Consider the following 18,324-nt stretch of genomic DNA (forward strand, 5'->3'; position numbering starts at 1 on the left):
CCCTTGACCTGTTGTTGCTGCACAGTTGATTGTGTTCCAGGGATATCTATAGACATCCCCAGCTGGTGTGTCTTGATTTTTGGGTCATATCTGCAAGGGGGGACCCCTGTTAGCAGGCCTGCTCCCTGTGTTTGGGACAGTCGCCTGCAGGGGATTCTTCGTCCTCTGCCCCCCATGCTTGGAAGTGTGTGGATGTGTGGGAAGGGGGAGAGTGGGACTTGATCAGGTCCCCTTTGAGTTTGCAAGCAGGTGTGGGGAAACTGTAAGAGATTTCCCTGTGCATCTCCAGGCGCAGTGGGGAGGGGTCCCACACTTTTGCCTCCATGATTGCAGATGTGGGGGAACGGAACGAGGGAGAGAAGCAATTCGGTACATCATATGGGTTCCATTTATCTTTCAGAGGTGGCCTATGATGCTACTTTTGGCGGGGGCGGGGACTTGGATGGGATGGAAGGAGGTATCTTTAGCAGTTTTATTCCAGTTGTGATAACTGAAATCTGGAATTGCAGGTAGTTGCCCATCCTATCATTTCCTTTCTTCAATTATTCTATATAGTAGCTTCTTCTGCCTTCAACTTTAGTCTCTTAATGAACTTGAGTATTGCTGATGTTTTTCTTTTAACCTTGGTTTTTGAACTCTTATGTACTATGGGTGACGTACGTTTTTTAATTCGCATCCAGTCATCCCTTATCCCTGCTCTGGTCTTTTTGCAATGAGAGAGAGAATTTTAATTAAAAAATTCTTTATTTTGGTGAAGTTGCACATAGATGAGCTGATACTTATTGAGTTGTACTGATAGCATTAATTTGAGCTTTTGTAACCACTCCCTCTCCGCCCTCAACGTAACTTCTCCATGTTAACACTTGTATCTGAAATCTTTCTTCTTTCATTTGTGAGCATTTACTCTGGAAAAATCATTTCAGAAATACTTGAAGAATTGTACAAACATGTAACAAAAGAAAACCTTCATGCTTTTCTTGTGTGCAATAAATGGAATCGTTTGGAATGATTGGGTACTTTGTAACTCGGCTTTTGACTTACAACTCTTAACTTTGCCATTGTGTCAACAGCAGATGCTGTTGTCAGCTCACCTACCTTTAGGTCATTCTCTGCTTTAATCTTTCTGGGAGCCATCATTTTAAACTTATTGTACTGTTACATGAATCTTAAGGCAGCACAGAGTACTGTAGAACTCCAGGCTAAGAAACAGGACCTGAGTGTAGAGATGGTGTTATGGAAACCTAACTTAACATTACCAGGCTATGATTTTTAAGTGTTTCTTTAAAACTGCCACCTTGTTGTCACAACCCAAAGGTGTGATTTTGTTTTGTGTGCGCTTTGGCACCACTGAATTATTTTCCTGCAAATTTGTAGCTTTCTTTGCAGTGTGCATTTCTTCTTTGCAGCACAGAAATGCACTTTGCAAAGAGTTCCCGCCATTTGTATTATAATTCGAGCCCCATTTTTGGCTTGCGTGAAATTATTCACACGTGGCGGCTAGCCGTATAAAAGGCTTGAGTGGTTTCCGCCCAAGTTGGAGGACTCCACAAACACCAGGAGGAGGAGACTTCACACTGTGTGAAGATCTCTAAGTGCTGCGGAGCCTATCGGACCCAGTGCATTTCAAGCAGGCAACAGGGGTCTGATCAGCCTCTAGCCTCTCCCCGTCGCCGTTCGCAATCCTCGACGTATCCCTCTCCCTGCGCGCAATGAAATCTATGAAAAGGATCCACGGAGCCTCGACAACTCTGTGGGAGTGATCCGAATATTGTCTGAGTCCTCAAACGAGGATTTAAGTGGAGCTGTGCCTGGGAAACTGTCCAGCCTACACCGCGACCATCTTTGGTGTAAGTAAACAATCTTGAATCAACCATTAAGCGTCCGTGCCTAATTCTAGCGTGTCGCCTGTTTTCTCCTACCCAGCGTGCCCGGGCTGCTGGCTACAACCCGCGTGGTGCGAAAAAGGGCCCGGATCGCTCCCGGTCCACACACTTGTAACTGCTTAACATTTTTAAAAATACTTGTTTTGTAACAAACTCAGGCTTTCTGCTTTCTGCAGTATAAAATGGATTTTTTTTCCTGGTTAGAATAGTGTTTGGGGGCATTTAGCCATTGGTTTGTTGCTTTTTTTAAGTCTTGCTTTTTAAATTTTTAGGCAGGGGGAAAATTTAATAAAAAAATAAGTAAAATAAAAAGTAAGTAAAAAATAAGTGGCTAGAGTAGCTCAAAGCTGAAGCTGCTCATGTTTCAAGGTGTCATGGGAGAAAAGGAGAATTCTACTGGAATATATTTTTAAAATATTCAAGTAAAAGCTATCACTTTTGTTTTGTATGTTTTCTGGTCTAAATTTTATCTACTGAATAATACAGGTTGGCTTTAAATCAAAGCCAAATTCGATATGGACTTGGCTGCTGTGACGAGCTGTTGCCTATAAGAAGTCTTGTTTCTTGCAAGAATCTGGTTTTGGGTGAAAGGGAGTTTGACTCTAAAACTATGTGGTGGTGGTGGTGGTTTCTTTTTTTTCTTATTTTTTTTTTTAAGATTATATTGCTGATCTCAGAAATACTGAAATGAAACTGAAGAAGTCTCTTTTAGTTTGCTATACTTTTAAAAAATATGTAGGCAGACTACAGTTACATGACATATGATCATAAAAAAAGAAGTGCAAGTGGTACATAAAGAATTACAATTAACATCTTTGTTTAATTTTCCAAGTATTTGAAGTTATTGACTGTTCCATTTTCTTAGCTTTCTAAGCCTGTATAGTATGAAAATGGGTATAGTGTGTAGGCATAATGATGCAAGTATGATTGATTTCTAAATTTATTTTGTTTTGGTTTATGAAAACATTAGTTCTGAGAAACTGCTTTCTGCTACTTACTCTTCTATAGACTTCAGTGAGTTATCCTCTTTTAGTGTAAGCAATCCCATAAGAACCCTGTGTCTACAATGCTTGTGTTGCGTTAATCCCATGCTTTAGTGTTCCTGCTGGGATCAGGAAGAAACTTTTCTTCAGCACTTGAATGCATTCCTTTACTCGAGTTTTTCCTTTCTCTGAAGTCTAAGGTATTGGCTTGGATTCATTGATGTCTCTAATAATCCTTAAAAAAAAACTTTTGGGTCCCTTACTGGTAGGTTGTGCTCATAGTTAAATCAGTAGCCGGATTTTTTAGGAGCCGGAAAGGAATGTTTCCTCAGACCATATTTTTCAAGGACCATTATGGGTTTGGGTTTTTTTTGCCTTCCTCCGTAGAGGGCGCAGTCCTTTTCCTAGAATCATTCTAGGTACAATTTACCAAATTCCTTGCTGCTGTAGGAGTCCTAGGTATTATGGTAGCATTGGTTGCCTCTTGAGTAAGGGAAAGGGTAGTTGGGTGGGGGAAGTGATCTTCCTTCTGCTTTTCATAGTTTTTATTCCTTAAGATCTAAGAAGATATGTTGACCCATTTCCTTTTCAAAATGTTTTTTCAGGACTTGAGCAGGGTAGGATAGGATTGCATGTAGAGATTTAGGTTGTAGATAAACAAAGCCCCCCCCCTTTTTTTTAAAGTGGTTTCAAGATGCTGCTTGAGAATTTACATCTGTTATGATATTAGTATGTTGGCATGCCACTATAGCATATGAACGCTAAATTCTCCATAACTTCGCAGCTGTAAAATTTTCAGACTTAATGGTTTTGTTCATGCATATGTACAATCTGTTACAATATAATTATTGTTATATAACTATAACACATGTCTCTGTGCTACCTAGCAGGAGGAAAAGGAGCTGGCCTAAGGTGTCCCCATTGTAAAATAGCATGGAATAGCTAATGTGCTGTAAATTCGTGCTCTAGTATACTACTTATGAACTTTCCTGGGTGCATCTATATGAGCCATTAACGCAAAGCAATAAAGTGCAAAGCTTATTGCTCTGCATTTTATTGCTCCTGGGCGTATGGTTTACACGTGCACCTAAACCATGGCACATTGAGCTGGGTTGCAGCAGGAGATCTGGGGGTTCAGCCTGCCAGCCTGGGGTTGCTCCGACTGGACTCGATGTGCTGTGGAGGGGATGGCTGGGGCAAGAGGGTGCTTCATTGTGGAGCTAGCTGGGAGGCAGCCCCCATGCTGAAGCACCCTTGTGCCCCAGCCAGCTGACTTAGTCATCATGTGCGCTGCTGTACACAAGAGAACTCTCCAGCAGGGTAGGACTTGTAAATATATAAACTCTGCTGCAGAGTTTTTGTTTTGTGAGCCCTAATAGGGGTGCATGTGTAGATGCTGAGACATTTACTATGTAGTTGATTAGTCAACTGTGCAGTGAAAATCTCATGTAGATATGCCCCCTCTGTAGTCAAGACCAATGTTTAATTTTGTGTTTTATTGGAATAAAATTAATTGATATAGGCAGCATCTGTATTTATTTATTTATTTATTTATTTTCATTTCCCTGCCGTCTGCCTCCCCCTGACTGACAACAGACTAAGATGTAAGCTTAGATATTTTTAATTTCTTTTGTTTCGTATGCATCAAGTAGGTCCTCTTGTATTCAGAACTAAAATAGAATTGCTATAATAAAATTTAGTTTAACAAAGCCTTTTCTTCTTTTCAGTTCACATGAGGGATCCGAACAACCAGCTTCACATAATTAAAAACCTGAAGATTGCAGTCAACAACATTATTACCCACCCTCCTCAGCCAGGAGCCATTCGGAAACTTCTGAATGATGTTGTGTCTATCAGTCAACCTGCTGAAGGATTAGTAGCTAATGTGATTACTGCAGGAGATTATGATCTCAATATTAGTGGTATGTAACAAGACTTACTGTGTGCCTTCTCAGTGTTCAGAATTTTGCATCTTTCTTGAAATTGGCGTTTGCTGTACACTTTCGGAGTTTTTCTCTAATCGGTAGCTTGCCTTGAATGTTGAATAACGCTGCTGCACAACATAGAATATGGATGCTTTAAAGTAGCTCTGTGGTATACTTTCGCTCTTGGTAACGTCTAATATTGCCAGTTAGAGATGCATTGATAAATTGGTGCCATATTGGATTGACACCGATAAAAGGAAAATTAACATTATCAGCTATTGGCATTTTTTTTGCCGGTATAGCTGATTAATGTACTGATAAATATAATATGCCTTCTGGCTGGGGCCCCCGGATGCTGCGTGCGTGCGCGTAGCTGCATGCATGCACATGGCTAGGAATGCAACTGGGCAGCATGGAGAACAGTGCCCTGGAGGTAACCTGCAGAGGGGAAGGGGCATGGTGGGGAAGTGGAGGCAGATCGAGGCCCCCCACAGTGAGGGAGGGGCTGGGGCTGGGGAAGGGTGGTGAATGGGACCCTGGGGCTGGGATAGGGAGCAGGACAGAACCACAGGTGGCTTGTCCAGGGGATCAGTGTCCCTGTGCTAAAAATGGCAATGCGGGTGCCTGAAATTAAAGCTCATCAAATGAGCTTTAGTTCAAGCGCTGTTGCCACCATTTTTAACTGCCGGGATGCTTTTAACCAGAGCAGAGCCAGGAGAGGTGAGGGCAGAGGCGGGCTGCCCACTGTGGGCTCAGGGCTCTTTGCACTGTTGCCTTTGGCTTGGGAGCCATGCACTGGCCGCACTGTGTCCCCTACCTATCCAGCAGCTGGAGGCACAGCTTGCCACTGCCCCTGCTGCCAGATTGGCCAGGGATGCAACGTGGCCAGTACAGACAGAGACAGGCTGCATCCCTGTAAATCCATTATCAGATTAATATCGGTCGACTATGCCTGGCGAATATTTGACTATTGGTATCAACCAAGAACATTTTTATTGGTGCATCCCTATTGCCAATACACAATATTTAAAGAATAATTTTAATAATTGTGAGCACTTCTGCATTGGGCAGCTACCTACTTTGCAGTAATTTTATTTGAGTCTTTAAGTGTCATGTTTTCAAACTCCTTCAGGATCATGATGGCTAGGAGCTTCTTAAAGTGAAAGCTTATAGTTGTAAAACTCCAGATATCAAGACTTTGACTAATCAGAAATGAAATGTGTAATAAATCTTTGAGAATTGGCAAAGCTTCCCAGTCAAGACTATAATCTACTAGGGGCATGTCTATGGCTTCTGGTGCTCAAGAGCACCAGAACCCACTTCTTCCCGCTTACAGATGCCAAATCTGAATATGTAACGGAAGTCTCTCCAAGGGATGCCTCTTGTAGCTACTGTCAGGCACACCTGTGTGGCACAGGTCTCAAGTTGCCAAAGTGACTATTTGTGGGTTTGGTGCGAATGGGAGGGGGGATGGGTGGTGTGCTTATAAGTGTTTCATACTGGGAATGCCAGGTTTACATGTAGACATGATCAAAAAGATTAAACACGTGCTTAAATCTAAGTATAAATGTTTTTTTGTTTTTTTTTTAATTTAACTTTTTCGATATTATCAGTGTGATATTCTGCCCCCTCTCTCACTTCCCTACCCCCTCCCTTCATGCCAGATGCCTAACATCCAGCATGCATTGGAGTTTACTGCTACACTAGGGTATTTTGAAGCCATTTCTACGTAGGCCTGGGCGTCCCACCAAGAAACAAGCAGCGCCTGCACTAAGCCGTTAGATCTAGTTTGAGGACTGGAATGGGCAGGGCTTATTTCTTGGTAGTGTGCTCAGGAGGGAGTTGAGAGGCACCTCGATAAGGCTTTGACAAGCATACCTCAAACTTTTTTGATCTGTGAGGGTTAGTAGCCAGCATGTTGTAGAAATAGGCTGTGTGTAGAGATCTGAAAAGGAACACGACATAAAGGTGTCTTTTAACTTAAATCTATAACTCTGATATGAAAACTGTCAGAAGGAAAATGGATAATTTTGACTTCTTAGGTCTTAAATGCTGTAGCTTCTTGAAAAAAAACACCCTTTTGTTTAGCGCTCAGATTTCTGCTTAAGTTTGCGAAGACTGCTTACATTGTGAAGGCTGTGGAAAGATGGAGAATCCACTTAAATGCATGTGCACTTTCCACCTTTCAGGGACCAGGTTATCTTATTCTTGTGGAGTCTATACTATTCCAAACACTGCATTATTCAGGATATCTAAATAAAAGACTGAAATGCTTTGCTCTGCAAATGGTGATCTGGGTCAAGTTTGGGTATCCAAAAGTGGCTTAAAATGTTTCCATTTCTTTTTTGTTCTTCAGATTTATATTTTTAAGTTTGTCAGTTCTACTTCGGCTGGACAGATGATTCCCTGACAACATAGGGAGAGTTGGATATTCTGGCTGTATGAACCTGCAGTGATTTCTTTCATTTTAATTATTAGTCTTAGTAAATTTTTGCTTTAGAGCACTGTGGGGAAGCAAGTACGTACTGCCAAAATGGATCTACTTTTGACTGGCATGAATCTGATATGTAGCAGAGCATATCTGACTTCCTGTTCTCTGTGCTAGAGAGCTGTTAAGAAAACTAGACACAGTGGTACCCCCTCGTGAGAAAGTAAGCTGCAGTGACTCTTCTTCTTAATATTGCTGGGGAATATTATTGCAAGTATGTAGGCTTCTATTAGTGGTCCCAGCACCTATTTTCAGAATGTGAACCATAAAATTCTTCAGCATCTTTGAATTTAATTGCTATTGTTGCTTGTAGTAGATAAAATGGCTTGTTTACCGCATAGTAGCATATGAGACTTCACGCCATGCATTTGTTTGTTTTTTTTTAGCAAGAACATTGTGTACTTATTATTTATTAAGGACAAGGAAGTACCCCATCAGTTAGCACTCAAAAATGAAGAAAACTTATCCTAAGGAGCCGATGCCAACAAAAATTGTATAATAGAAGACATTTATGAATAGTAGCTCATCTTTTTGTTAAAACCTTGTCTTCATAATTTGAGAAATGTTGGTAAAGGATTAAATGCATAAAGCATTGTTTCCCCTCAAGGGAAAATATGGGAGATAAAATATATGCTTCTGAACCTCTTGTTGCAACCCCCCTGTTTTGTTTTTTTTGTTGAAATCTGTACAAGTTTGGGTTGCACCACAAATAAAAGCTGAGCCTTGTAACAGTGCATTGTACTGTCAAACTTGAAGTGTGACTGCTTTTGGTTAATGGGAGGTGAATAGCTTTAGTCACCAATGGGCCCCTCAGGTACAGTGTTGTAGTCTTTCATGATACCCAAACCAAAGAGCAGATAGTGTGTGTGTATATGCACTTGATCCTTCTTAGCTTAATAACACCCTGTTTTTTCTGTCAGATCGCTCAATTAAAGCTAGTGTTCCTTGGTACAGTAATTGGAAAGAAACACTGATGGAACTGAACACATCCACGTTTTACACAGGTATCTCTCTTGTGGCTGGTACAGATTTGCCAAATTGCCCGCTTACTCCTTTTCCGTGTCCCTCAGTTCACCTTTCCTTAGGATCTGCTACAGCTATTTTAGCACTTCCCTTGGCATAGATGCGTGTTCCTCACTTTTTTTTTTCTCTTCAAAAACAAAAGCTGTTGGTGATGGTTTTATGACTTCTTTATTCATTACTTTTTCCATATTTCTATTCTTGCTGTTAACTTAAATCATTTGGTCATTCCATAGGGTCAGACTGAATGCATAGTAAAGAGAAACTGAGTTCTCGTACTGGGGGAAAAATGGCTATTTCTTGTTTGGTCCTATGGAATTGTGCACTTGGAGAGTTCCAGTGTTTCAAATGAAAATAGTTTCCGCTTCTCTTACTATGTGGGTAGTAGTGCTTAATAGTTTTAAAGCTAGTAGTATAACTTTGGTAATGGTGTAGTTTCTTTGTCCTGTGGGTGTGTTCAATCTGGGTTTTTTAATTAAATATCAGGAGCACAAGTTTATTCTAATGCAGTTCTTGGGTTGTAATAAGAATGCTATTGCAAAGAAACAAGTTGGCTTTCACTTTCTGCTAATTGATAATGTAATGAAACACCCTCTGGGAGGCTGGGCCAGCTCCTGCTGCTGCATGCCACTTGTCTGAAGGCAGCGGTCTCGTGTTAGCCCTGCTCTGGCTGGGCAAGTGGCAGTGGGGCATAGCCCCCACTCCCAGTGCTTTCCGCCTGGCACAGCCACAGCCATGTGCAGATCCTGGGCACACGCCCCCATCCCATGCCCTCCCAGACTGGTGGCAGGAGAGGCGATAAGAGCTGCCGGACAGTGGCGCGAGCCGCACCATCCCCTCCCTGGCCCTAGCCCCAATCCCTCACTGTGGGGGCATTGATCTGCCCCCTACACCCCTTCCCTCCCTCCGACCACAACAGACTTACCAGCTGGATGCAGCTGTGTCGACCGTTGTAACAGTGAAAATGGCATGGGAATCTTGAAACAGGGTGTCAATTTACAAATGTTGTAAATGCCATTTGATATAACTCAGTCATAAGTTCAGGACTGCCTGTATTCTAAAGCAGTGGTTTTCAATCTTTTTCGTACCAGAACCCATTTGTAAACATAGATGGCCAGCCCCAACCTAGTGTTTCTCACTTCCAACTGGCTGCCCCCAGTCCCCAGCCCCTCTGTGTGGGGTAGGGGGGCCCCAAGCAGCCCCTTGCAGGCTGGAACTCTGCCAGCCTGCAAGGGAAGAGCTACGGTTTCCCACATTTTCTCCTTTAAAGGAGAATCCATTTTTAAAGTTTGTTTGCGATCTTTTCATATAGTCTAGCAGCCTACTTTTGGGTCATAACCCATGGATTGAGAAACACTGTTCTGAAGTGAGCCTAGCTTGCTTCTAGATAAATGCAATATAATATTTAATATAGGATATTGTATAGAATATTTACTGATTCTGTGTACAGTAAATAATTACTTCCTGTATTTGTTTACTATTCCAAGGATCTTAGGTTAGTTGCGGATTGCTAAATGGATTGCATATGATTGTTGCACCTAACCAGCTGGAACACCCTAGCTTTTTCATCCTTTAGGTCCTTACAAGGCTAAATAATTACCTGTAAGAAGCTCCAGACTGTGGGGATGCTTATTGATAATACAGTTGTCTTCTTCCGTTATGTTGGTGATTCAGGAGGACGGGTTTCATTGAGCTAAGGAGACTAGTTGGGGAGGCACTGAGGTCCCGGAGGGGTGGGGAGTTGGGAGTCCAAGAAGAGTGGTCATTCCGGAAGGAGACAATCCTCCAAGCCCAAAGGGTGGCAATCCCAACATGGATCAAAGGGGAAAAGAGTACTCAAAAGCCCCCATGGCTAACCAAAAGCATCCAGGAACGTCTCGAAGCTAAAAAGGAGGTGTACACCCAATGGAAGGGAGGGGCCATCACCAGGGTGGACTATACCTCCTTTGCTCAGGATTGTAGGGGGGCTGTTAGGAAGGCCAAGGCTGAGATGGAACTGGGACTAGCAACCCGGATCAAGCATAACAAGAAATCCTTTTTTAAAGACATAGGGGGTAAAAAGAAGGTTCTGGGTAATGTGGGGCCTCTGCAGGACACGCTAGGAAATCTGGTGGTCTCACCAGATGACAAAGCCAACCTATTTAACAATTTCTTTGCCTCCATTTTTCTGAGTAGGAACCACGTCATCCCCCCGCACCAGGATCCCTGATGGTCCCAGGGGAGGCACAGCCAGGCCCAGGGTCAGAGAGGACCTAGTCAGGGAACTTCTGGAGGAACTGGACATATTTAAATCAGCAGGTCTTGACAGGCTCCACCCCAGAGTGCTGAGGGAATTAGCAGAGGTCATTGTGGGACCCCTGGCACAGCTTTACAAGCACTTGTGGTGCTCTGGCAAGGTGCCAGAGGACTGGAAAAGGACCAGTGTGGTCCCCATTTTCAAAAAAGGGAGGAAGGAAGACCCAGGAAATTATAGGCCTGTTAGTCTTACCTTGGTCCTGTGGGAGCTCTTTGCAAAAATTATCTAGGTGCACATCTGTGAAGGGCAAGCAGGGGAGTGTATGCTTAGTTGCATCCAACATGGGTTCATTAGAGGCATGTCCTGTCAGACCAACCTGGTGGCCTTCTATGACCAGCTCACAAAATCCTTGGATGCAGGTGTCGTGGTGGACGTAGTCTTTCTGGATTTTAGGAAGGCCTTCGACACTGTCTCACCCCATTCTCGTTAAAAAAATTAGGAGATTGTGGTGTCGGTGCCTAGAGTCAGATGGGTCACCAATTGGCTGAAGGGCCGCACCCAGAGCGTGGTGGTGGACGGGTCATCGTCGACCTGGAGGGATGTGGGCAGTGGGGTCCCCTAAGGCTTGGTCATCGGGCCTGCACTGTTCAACATCTTTGTCAGCGACGATGCTGAGGGGGTGAAAAGCACCTTGTTCAAATTTGCAGATGACACTAAGATGTGGGGAGAAGTGGGCATGCTAGAAGGGAGGGACAGGCTGCAATTGGATCTGGACAGGTTACAGGGCTGGGCGGATGAGAATAAGATGGCATTCAATACTGACAAGTGCAAGGTATTGCACCTAGGGAGAAGGAACCAGCAGCACACCTACAGGCTGGGAAACTCCCTTCTCATCAGCACTGAGGCAGAAAAGGATCTTGGAGTCATTATAGACTCCAAGATGAATGTGGGCCGCCAATGTGAAGATGCAGTCAGGAAGGCTAACTGCACCTTGTCATGCATCCACAGATGCATCGTGAGCAGGTTCAAGGAAGTGATCCTCCCCCTTTTTATGACATTGGTCAGGCCGCAGTTGGAGTACTGCATCCAGTTCTGGGCGCTGCACTTCAGAAGGGATGTGGACAACATGGAGAGGGTCCAGAGGAGGGCCACTTGCACGATCAGGGTGCAGCAGGGCAGGCCCTACAAGGAGAGGATACGAGATCTAAGCCTGTTCAGCCTCCACAAGAGAAGACTGAGAGGGGATCTGGTGGCTGTCTGTAAACTGGCCAAGGGAGACCATCAGGCAATGGGAGAGTCCCTGTTCCCCCGAGCACTACTGGGAGTAACAAGGAATAATGGCCATAAGTTGACGGAGAGTAGATTCTAGCTAGATATCAGGAGGCACTACTTCACAGTCAGGGCGGCTAGGATCCGTAACCAACTTCCAAGGGAAGTGGTGCTCGCCCCTACCCTGGGGGTCTTCAAAAGGAGGCTAGATAGATACCTTGCCAGGGTCATTTGACCCCAGCATCCTTTCCTGCCTATGGCAGGGGGTTGGACTTGATGATCTGCTTGGCAGGGGGTCGGACTTGATGATCTGTTCAGGTCCCTTCCGCCCCTACCAACTATGAAACTATACCAGGAACTGTTACATAGGGCACTGTGAGGGAAAGGTGGTTGAATGCAAAGTAGTGTCACATTTCAAGTTCTGTTTCTTGTACGCTAAATTTAAGAACAGCTGGATTGGTGTGTGTATACCAAAGCTTCATTATAGTTGTGGAAAATATCCCTGTGCATGATCATGTATATGCACAGGCTGAAAAGGAAAGGACTCATGCAAGAAGTAATTTCTGATTGTTTTCTTTTTAAGAGCCAGCTATATGTTTTAAAATATACAGTCATTTTGGACTCAGTGTGAGATTTGGTGTTCAAGAGCTGTTAGTAATAAAGGTATACTGTTACTTATGACGCTAGGTTATATACAAAGTAACCCCACACTAGTATTAAAACGGTCCACCTTTCCAGCAAATTAAGTAATGTTACTTTACAGACCGGTAAGTAATCTCTTACGTTGTGCTTTCCCTATTAGGGGATAGGTTGTAGAAGATTGTGTGGGTGGCTATACAGGTCCCTCTTCAAGGGGGCTGAAGAACAGTGGAAGAGCATTTTTCATTGCACACTTGAAACTAGGTTGTAGATGGTTTGAATTTATTTTTCTTTTAACTGTATTTGTAATTTTTTTTTTTTTTTAAACAAAAATGACACCACCCGAGGCTTTCTTCCTTGAATGCATTCATGGAAAGCTACTGTACCTCGGCAATCTTTGTATTTAGTTTTTGAACAGGGCTCCAGTTTCATTGAGATTTCTTAAAAATCTTTACCCAGTGATTGCTTGCTTGTGTGTCACTCTTACTTAAAGTGAAGATCTTCCACTACCAGAAAGGCCAATTCCAGTGAAAGTTTGGGACAGAGCTATTGCTGTGGTCCAATCACTAATAAAAGGGTGAGACACCAGCAGTAGATATGTGGAGATAACTGGGTGATTCAGAATGGCATACACCTTGCAGTTTGAAGTTTCTTCACACTTGACTCAGGTTGGCAAACTTACTGTGAGCTTTCTTTCTGTTGGTAAAACTGATCAATTGCTGCATTTTACAACTTCATAAGACTAGACCGGGGGCGGGCAAAATCTGGCTGCCAGGCAATTTCATCTGCCACCCTAGGCCCCTCCGTAAGCTATCTGTAGGCCCTTGCCCTGGCCTGCCCCTCTGCAAGTCAGCACCTCCATGCAGGAGGTGTGGCTCTGGTTGCTAAGCAACCAACTCCCACCCCAGCCCCAAGCTAGGTAGCGCTAGAGACGAGAAGCCTCTGCCTGGTCACTCCAAGGCTGTTTCCAGCCTCCCTGCCTGCGAGAGTGGGAATTCAGGTATGGCCCCACTGAGGGAAAGGGGGGAGGAGCACAGGGAGCAGTGTCCAATGGGGCCAGGCTGGCCTCATGCTGCTGCCACCATGTGCGGCCATTGACTTGGGTGGGAGTGCTGTTGGGCCGGGTATGCTGCTGCCATCTGCAGATGGGGACTTGGGCAGGAGCTGCCACTACTGCTCCTTTCATTTCCCGCCTCCCCCCGCCCCGCGCGCACACACACAACTATACCCTTTGACAAACCTCACCCCCGCCATGCCCCCTAGCGCACACTCCAACCTTCCTACCATAATCCCACAGCCCCTACCCACACACTCCCAACCACATACCTGTACCCACATCCCTCTACATTTACCCCCACCCCCACACTCCTTCACCCACAATATACAAGAGTAAGACTGTATTTTGAGCTATTATGTAATTGCCTCTAGATACACTATGCAAACGCACATAAATCAGCACAAATGCGTATTTTAAAATAAGTTATAGTCGATCTTGGATTTTTTTTAGTGTATGTTTTTTGTTTTTGGTTTCAAGATGGCTCTTTTCCTCCCACTCTTTTGGGGCAAGGGGAGGGACCTCTGGTGGCAAGGTCAGGTGTTAGGGGGTGGGCCATCTGGTCCCAAGATGGCAGCCAGGGGGTGGGGCTATCCTTGTGGCCTTTGGCAGCTCACCAAAACTTGTTAAGTGGCCCTCCAGCCCAAGTAATAGTCCATCCCTGGACTAGAGAGCACCCAAATGTGAGAGCTGCCTTAGAGCCACACAGTAGACAGCTGTTCTAGCATTTTACTGCTAACTGGTAGCAGAGCATCTAATAGTCTGTTTGTTTTTTGCAAATTGCTGCTCCTAGGAAGGGGCAGACAAATTGAACCTAAATCAATGTAACAAATACTAGTAGAGTTTTATCTGATTCTTTTCAGGGGTGATTCTCTTTTCTAGGCTTGTCCAAATTACTGTGAATTCAGGTGTTTGTGATGTTGGCTTGTTTGTCTGTTGTTTATAAATTAGTACAAATACTTAATCCCTCTCCACTTTCAGTAAATTGTTTGCGTCCCTAGTCTGTTAAGAAAATGGATACCATGGTTTCTCTACGACAAATCTGTTTTATACATAGTTACAAAAGCGTACAACTCAAATGTAGTTTTAGATCATTGTGTTCTCTAAATATTTAAGCTTTGTCTTCTATAAACTTTTTAAATTTAACCTTAAGTTCCTTCAGAAAATGTTTTCACTGATTATCAAATATTACTGTCCTGCAGCTTTGCATTAGGTGTGGGATGTCTGCATGACGTTAAGAGTTCCAAAGCTTTATAAATTACTGGAACCACATACTTACAGCGGCACCTAGTAATGACGTTCTGTTTCTGTTCTAGCCCTACTTATCCAAACAATTTTCTTCTGTGTTCATGATCTTTCACTATCAGTGTACATCTTTCCATTGCATTATGATTTTTTTAAGTCTATAAGTTTCAATTCCTCACTTTAGTTTTCTCTCTTAATTATTGTACAGCATAAAATCATGTTGTTAGAAATAGGCTACAGATTTTTGTCTGCTGTGATGCTTCATACTTTTCAGCAACATAGAAATTTCTTGGAGGCTAATTTGATTTGCTCAAGACTTTGCAATGATTCAGTAACAAAACAGGATATAAATAAGAGTTTCAGGCTTCCTGGTCTGTGCTTGATCAACTAACTTGTCTGTATTCAGTCTCAATATTGGAATTAATAGGATTCACATTAAACATGCTTATTCTTAATAGCCCTCTCTCTCGTTCTTAAATTGATAACCATAAAGGGAAAGAAGTTATGCATTCCTTTCTTTTTATACTTTTTAAAAATTAAAATCTATTTAAAGATGGCCTCAAGACTTGCAAATGATTGCTGTTTTGTTTTATCTGTAGATACGACTGTTCACGTCTAGTTTTTATTTGAGCTAATTAAGCAAGCTTTCTAAGTATTTTGGTCTATTGGAAAATTCTTTAATAACCTATTGTATATTTCAGCTACTACTCCCTGGTTTGAGTCTTATAGAGAGAGCTTTCTTCAGTTTATGCCAGCTTCGGATCATGAATTCCTAAACCACTATGTGGCATGTATCCTTTGAACAGTAAGTACCTTGAAAAACAAGTTGGGTTGAATATTACAGCTAGCTTCTCACAGCTGAAGTACTCAGGCCCAAAAAATCTCTGTAGTATATGACTTGTTGGTGTTGCCTCAGTGCCTTTCCTTTTTTCCATGAATTCCTTTCCTCAATTCCTGTAGCACAGTGGTGCTCAAACTGCTGGCCACACAGACCATATGAGTGGTGCAGAGCCACTCGATGGGCTAGATTGAGTCCTGTGCTGCCTTCACCTAGTCCCACACACATGGATAGGACCCTGCATAGCCTCAAGTTGTCACCCCTCTGTCCCCTTCCCTCATCCTGTACACCCGGGCTAATGTGCAGGGCTTGGGGTTCTGCGTTGGTCCAGAAATTTGGCAGCAGGGGAACAATCTCGCTCCTTTTCTGTTGCTCAATTTTTGGACCTATGGGGAGGCCTGTGGGCTAGATAATATGGTACCAGGGGCTAGATCTGGCCTGCGGGCTCGGGGTTGAATAGCCCTGTTCTAGCATATGTAGTTTCATGTATCAACTACAAAGAATTAATTCTTCCTATATAGGTATGAACTTTGAAACTTTAATTAAGCTGCTGCATATTTTCTGCTCTGCAGTAATAGAACAGTGGGATCTAGGGATACTGCAGAAGAATTTGTGGTTTGTCTTCAATAGGCTTTTTTTCTTCTTCATTATGTCTCAATTATTCTTATGTTGAGTTTTTACAGACTGTTCTTCATGTTGGTTTTTTGTCTCCTAGGCTCTCTTTTCCCCTCCAGTCTCACAAATAGCATCCCCTTTCAGTACAAGGACCTTGAAATCTTAGTTTCATAATTGTCCTAATAATCAAAGCTATTACTAGTGGACACTTTCTCACACTGTAAGATTTAAGTGCTCTTGCCTGTCCAGCTGAGGGAGATGCTGGATTATTATTTAGGGACAAATCCCTTGTATTTACAGTTTTATTTCATAAACCTCTGAAACACTAATCCATTCCCAAAGTAGCAAAGATGATTTGCTGGAACTTTTTGTGGGTTTTTTTTCCCCGTTTCCTTTACCAGAGCCTCTTAGCTGCTACAGAAGTGGGTAAAGTAATTTGTTCTTGCCCTGACCCAGTTTCTAGTCTTGTTTCTCAGTGTAAGCTGTAGAAGGTGGCTGTTATATTACTACTGATCTTCACAAGAGAGATGGTCTTGGTCAGTCTTGATACTGTGTCCACAAGGTTCTGAACTGTTGCAGTAAAAACTGCAAGCATTGATTATTTTTCCGTAGTTTTTGACTAGTGACCTTAGACACAGGATGGCAGTACTGCATGTCTCTTAACTCTTATCTAGGTGATTTTTCACCTCTATCAGCTTGCTCTTAAGCAAAAGTTAAGATTAATGTTAAGTTGGCACTTGCCCAAGGTCTTATGTTGTCCTTAGAATATTCCATACCTTCCAAATGCTATTGTAGTCGAGAGTTAACTCAAATTATTTTTTCTTGAACTAAAATAGTGTTACAAATATCTAGTAATGTCAACTCTTCCCCTGATCAGTAAGTTGTTTTTTTTAGTTAAGATATCCAGTGGTCCCACAGAATTGGGACAGTACAGGAGGCTAGGGTTTATGCTAATGTCCAGTTAGATTATTTGTCATATTGAACTCTTAAACATATTTCAAGCTTTGAGATAATATTCAAAATCTAGTTAGGGGTCAAGGAGTTTCTCCACTCACCTTCCCTTACTTTTAGTCTGAAGTATTTCAGAAAAGTAGGTTAGTAAGTAGAATACGCTGAGGATTTGATAGATTCCTGACTTCATTGTTTTGGAAACCCAGGGACTTGCTTTTGTTACATGTACCTGTCCTGGGATGATGAAGGAAGTTTGGACTGCTGTATAAAGTTGACTTGAGTCTTAGGTGGACAGAAGCCAAGAACCTTAGGCTATAGAATTGCTTTTTCATCTTGTGAAAAAATATCACAAACCCAGAACAATATATTTTCAATCAGTCTTACATAGATAGCATTGGTAGCCAATACTGTGTTTTTTTTCTTTTTAACATCAGTTGTTCTGATTATTGTATAGACTTATTTCAGCTTTGATATTTGGTTCTTTAACATGCTGTTATAATTTAGTTTTAATATGTTAGGCTTCTTTCATAACAGTAACTAACAAAAAGATGTTAGTTTTCTCATCTTTAAGATGAGAAAATTAGGCTGCTAAAACATGGCTCCCTTGAAAGAACTGCTTGCTTATGTAAGCACATAGCTTTAAGCTTTTTCTTGTGTATAAAAAAAAAAAAAAAAAATGCAAACAAACACACCCTCCTCCTCCCCCTGCTCAAAGTCTTTGTCCATGTAATGACCTCTGGATTGTTTTCCCATTAATCCAAACTCTGGTCTTTAACTCTGGTCAGGAGACCTCACCATATCTACAAAGATTACCTTTGAGATGCACTCAGGTGACTTTCAACTAATGCGCATCTTCCTGTCCCCCTGTGTCAGAAATCAAGTGCTATGTATTTGTTTGGAGTATATGATGGCTGATTAATGATTTTTACGTAAATGAACAAAAAAAAAGTTAGCCCTTTTAGCTCTTAGGCAAACAATCATTTCACAAAATTCCAGGTCAGCAAGTTTACTGCTGTTCATGTTAAGTGACATTTTATTATCAGTGCACCTAAATGCCATTCCAAAATTCATAGTTTCATAGTTTCTTTGTAGTTTGGGGTCAGAAGGGACCTAAACATATCTAGTCTGACCCCCTGCCACTGGCAGGGGCACACACTGGGGTCACACGACCCCCGACA

At 42.6% G+C, this 18,324-nt stretch overlaps 1 protein-coding gene across 1 annotated transcript in view; it reads left to right on the forward strand.

Moving 5' to 3' along the window:
* Positions 1-1,826: 1,826 nt before the first annotated feature.
* Positions 1,827-18,324, forward strand: part of TRAPPC8 (trafficking protein particle complex 8) — a 75,269-nt gene continuing 58,771 nt past the window's right edge. Inside the window, exons 1-3 of the mRNA XM_025192835.1 lie at positions 1,827-1,847; positions 4,594-4,788; positions 15,444-15,533. Of these exons, the coding sequence (XP_025048620.1) occupies positions 4,599-4,788; positions 15,444-15,533 (280 nt within the window). The 5' untranslated portion in view covers positions 1,827-1,847; positions 4,594-4,598. The remainder of the gene's footprint in view (positions 1,848-4,593; positions 4,789-15,443; positions 15,534-18,324) is intronic.

The sequence above is a fragment of the Alligator sinensis genome, unplaced genomic scaffold (assembly GCF_000455745.1).
Source record: "Alligator sinensis unplaced genomic scaffold, ASM45574v1 scaffold548_1, whole genome shotgun sequence".
In the NCBI taxonomy this organism is placed as follows: domain Eukaryota; kingdom Metazoa; phylum Chordata; order Crocodylia; family Alligatoridae; genus Alligator; species Alligator sinensis.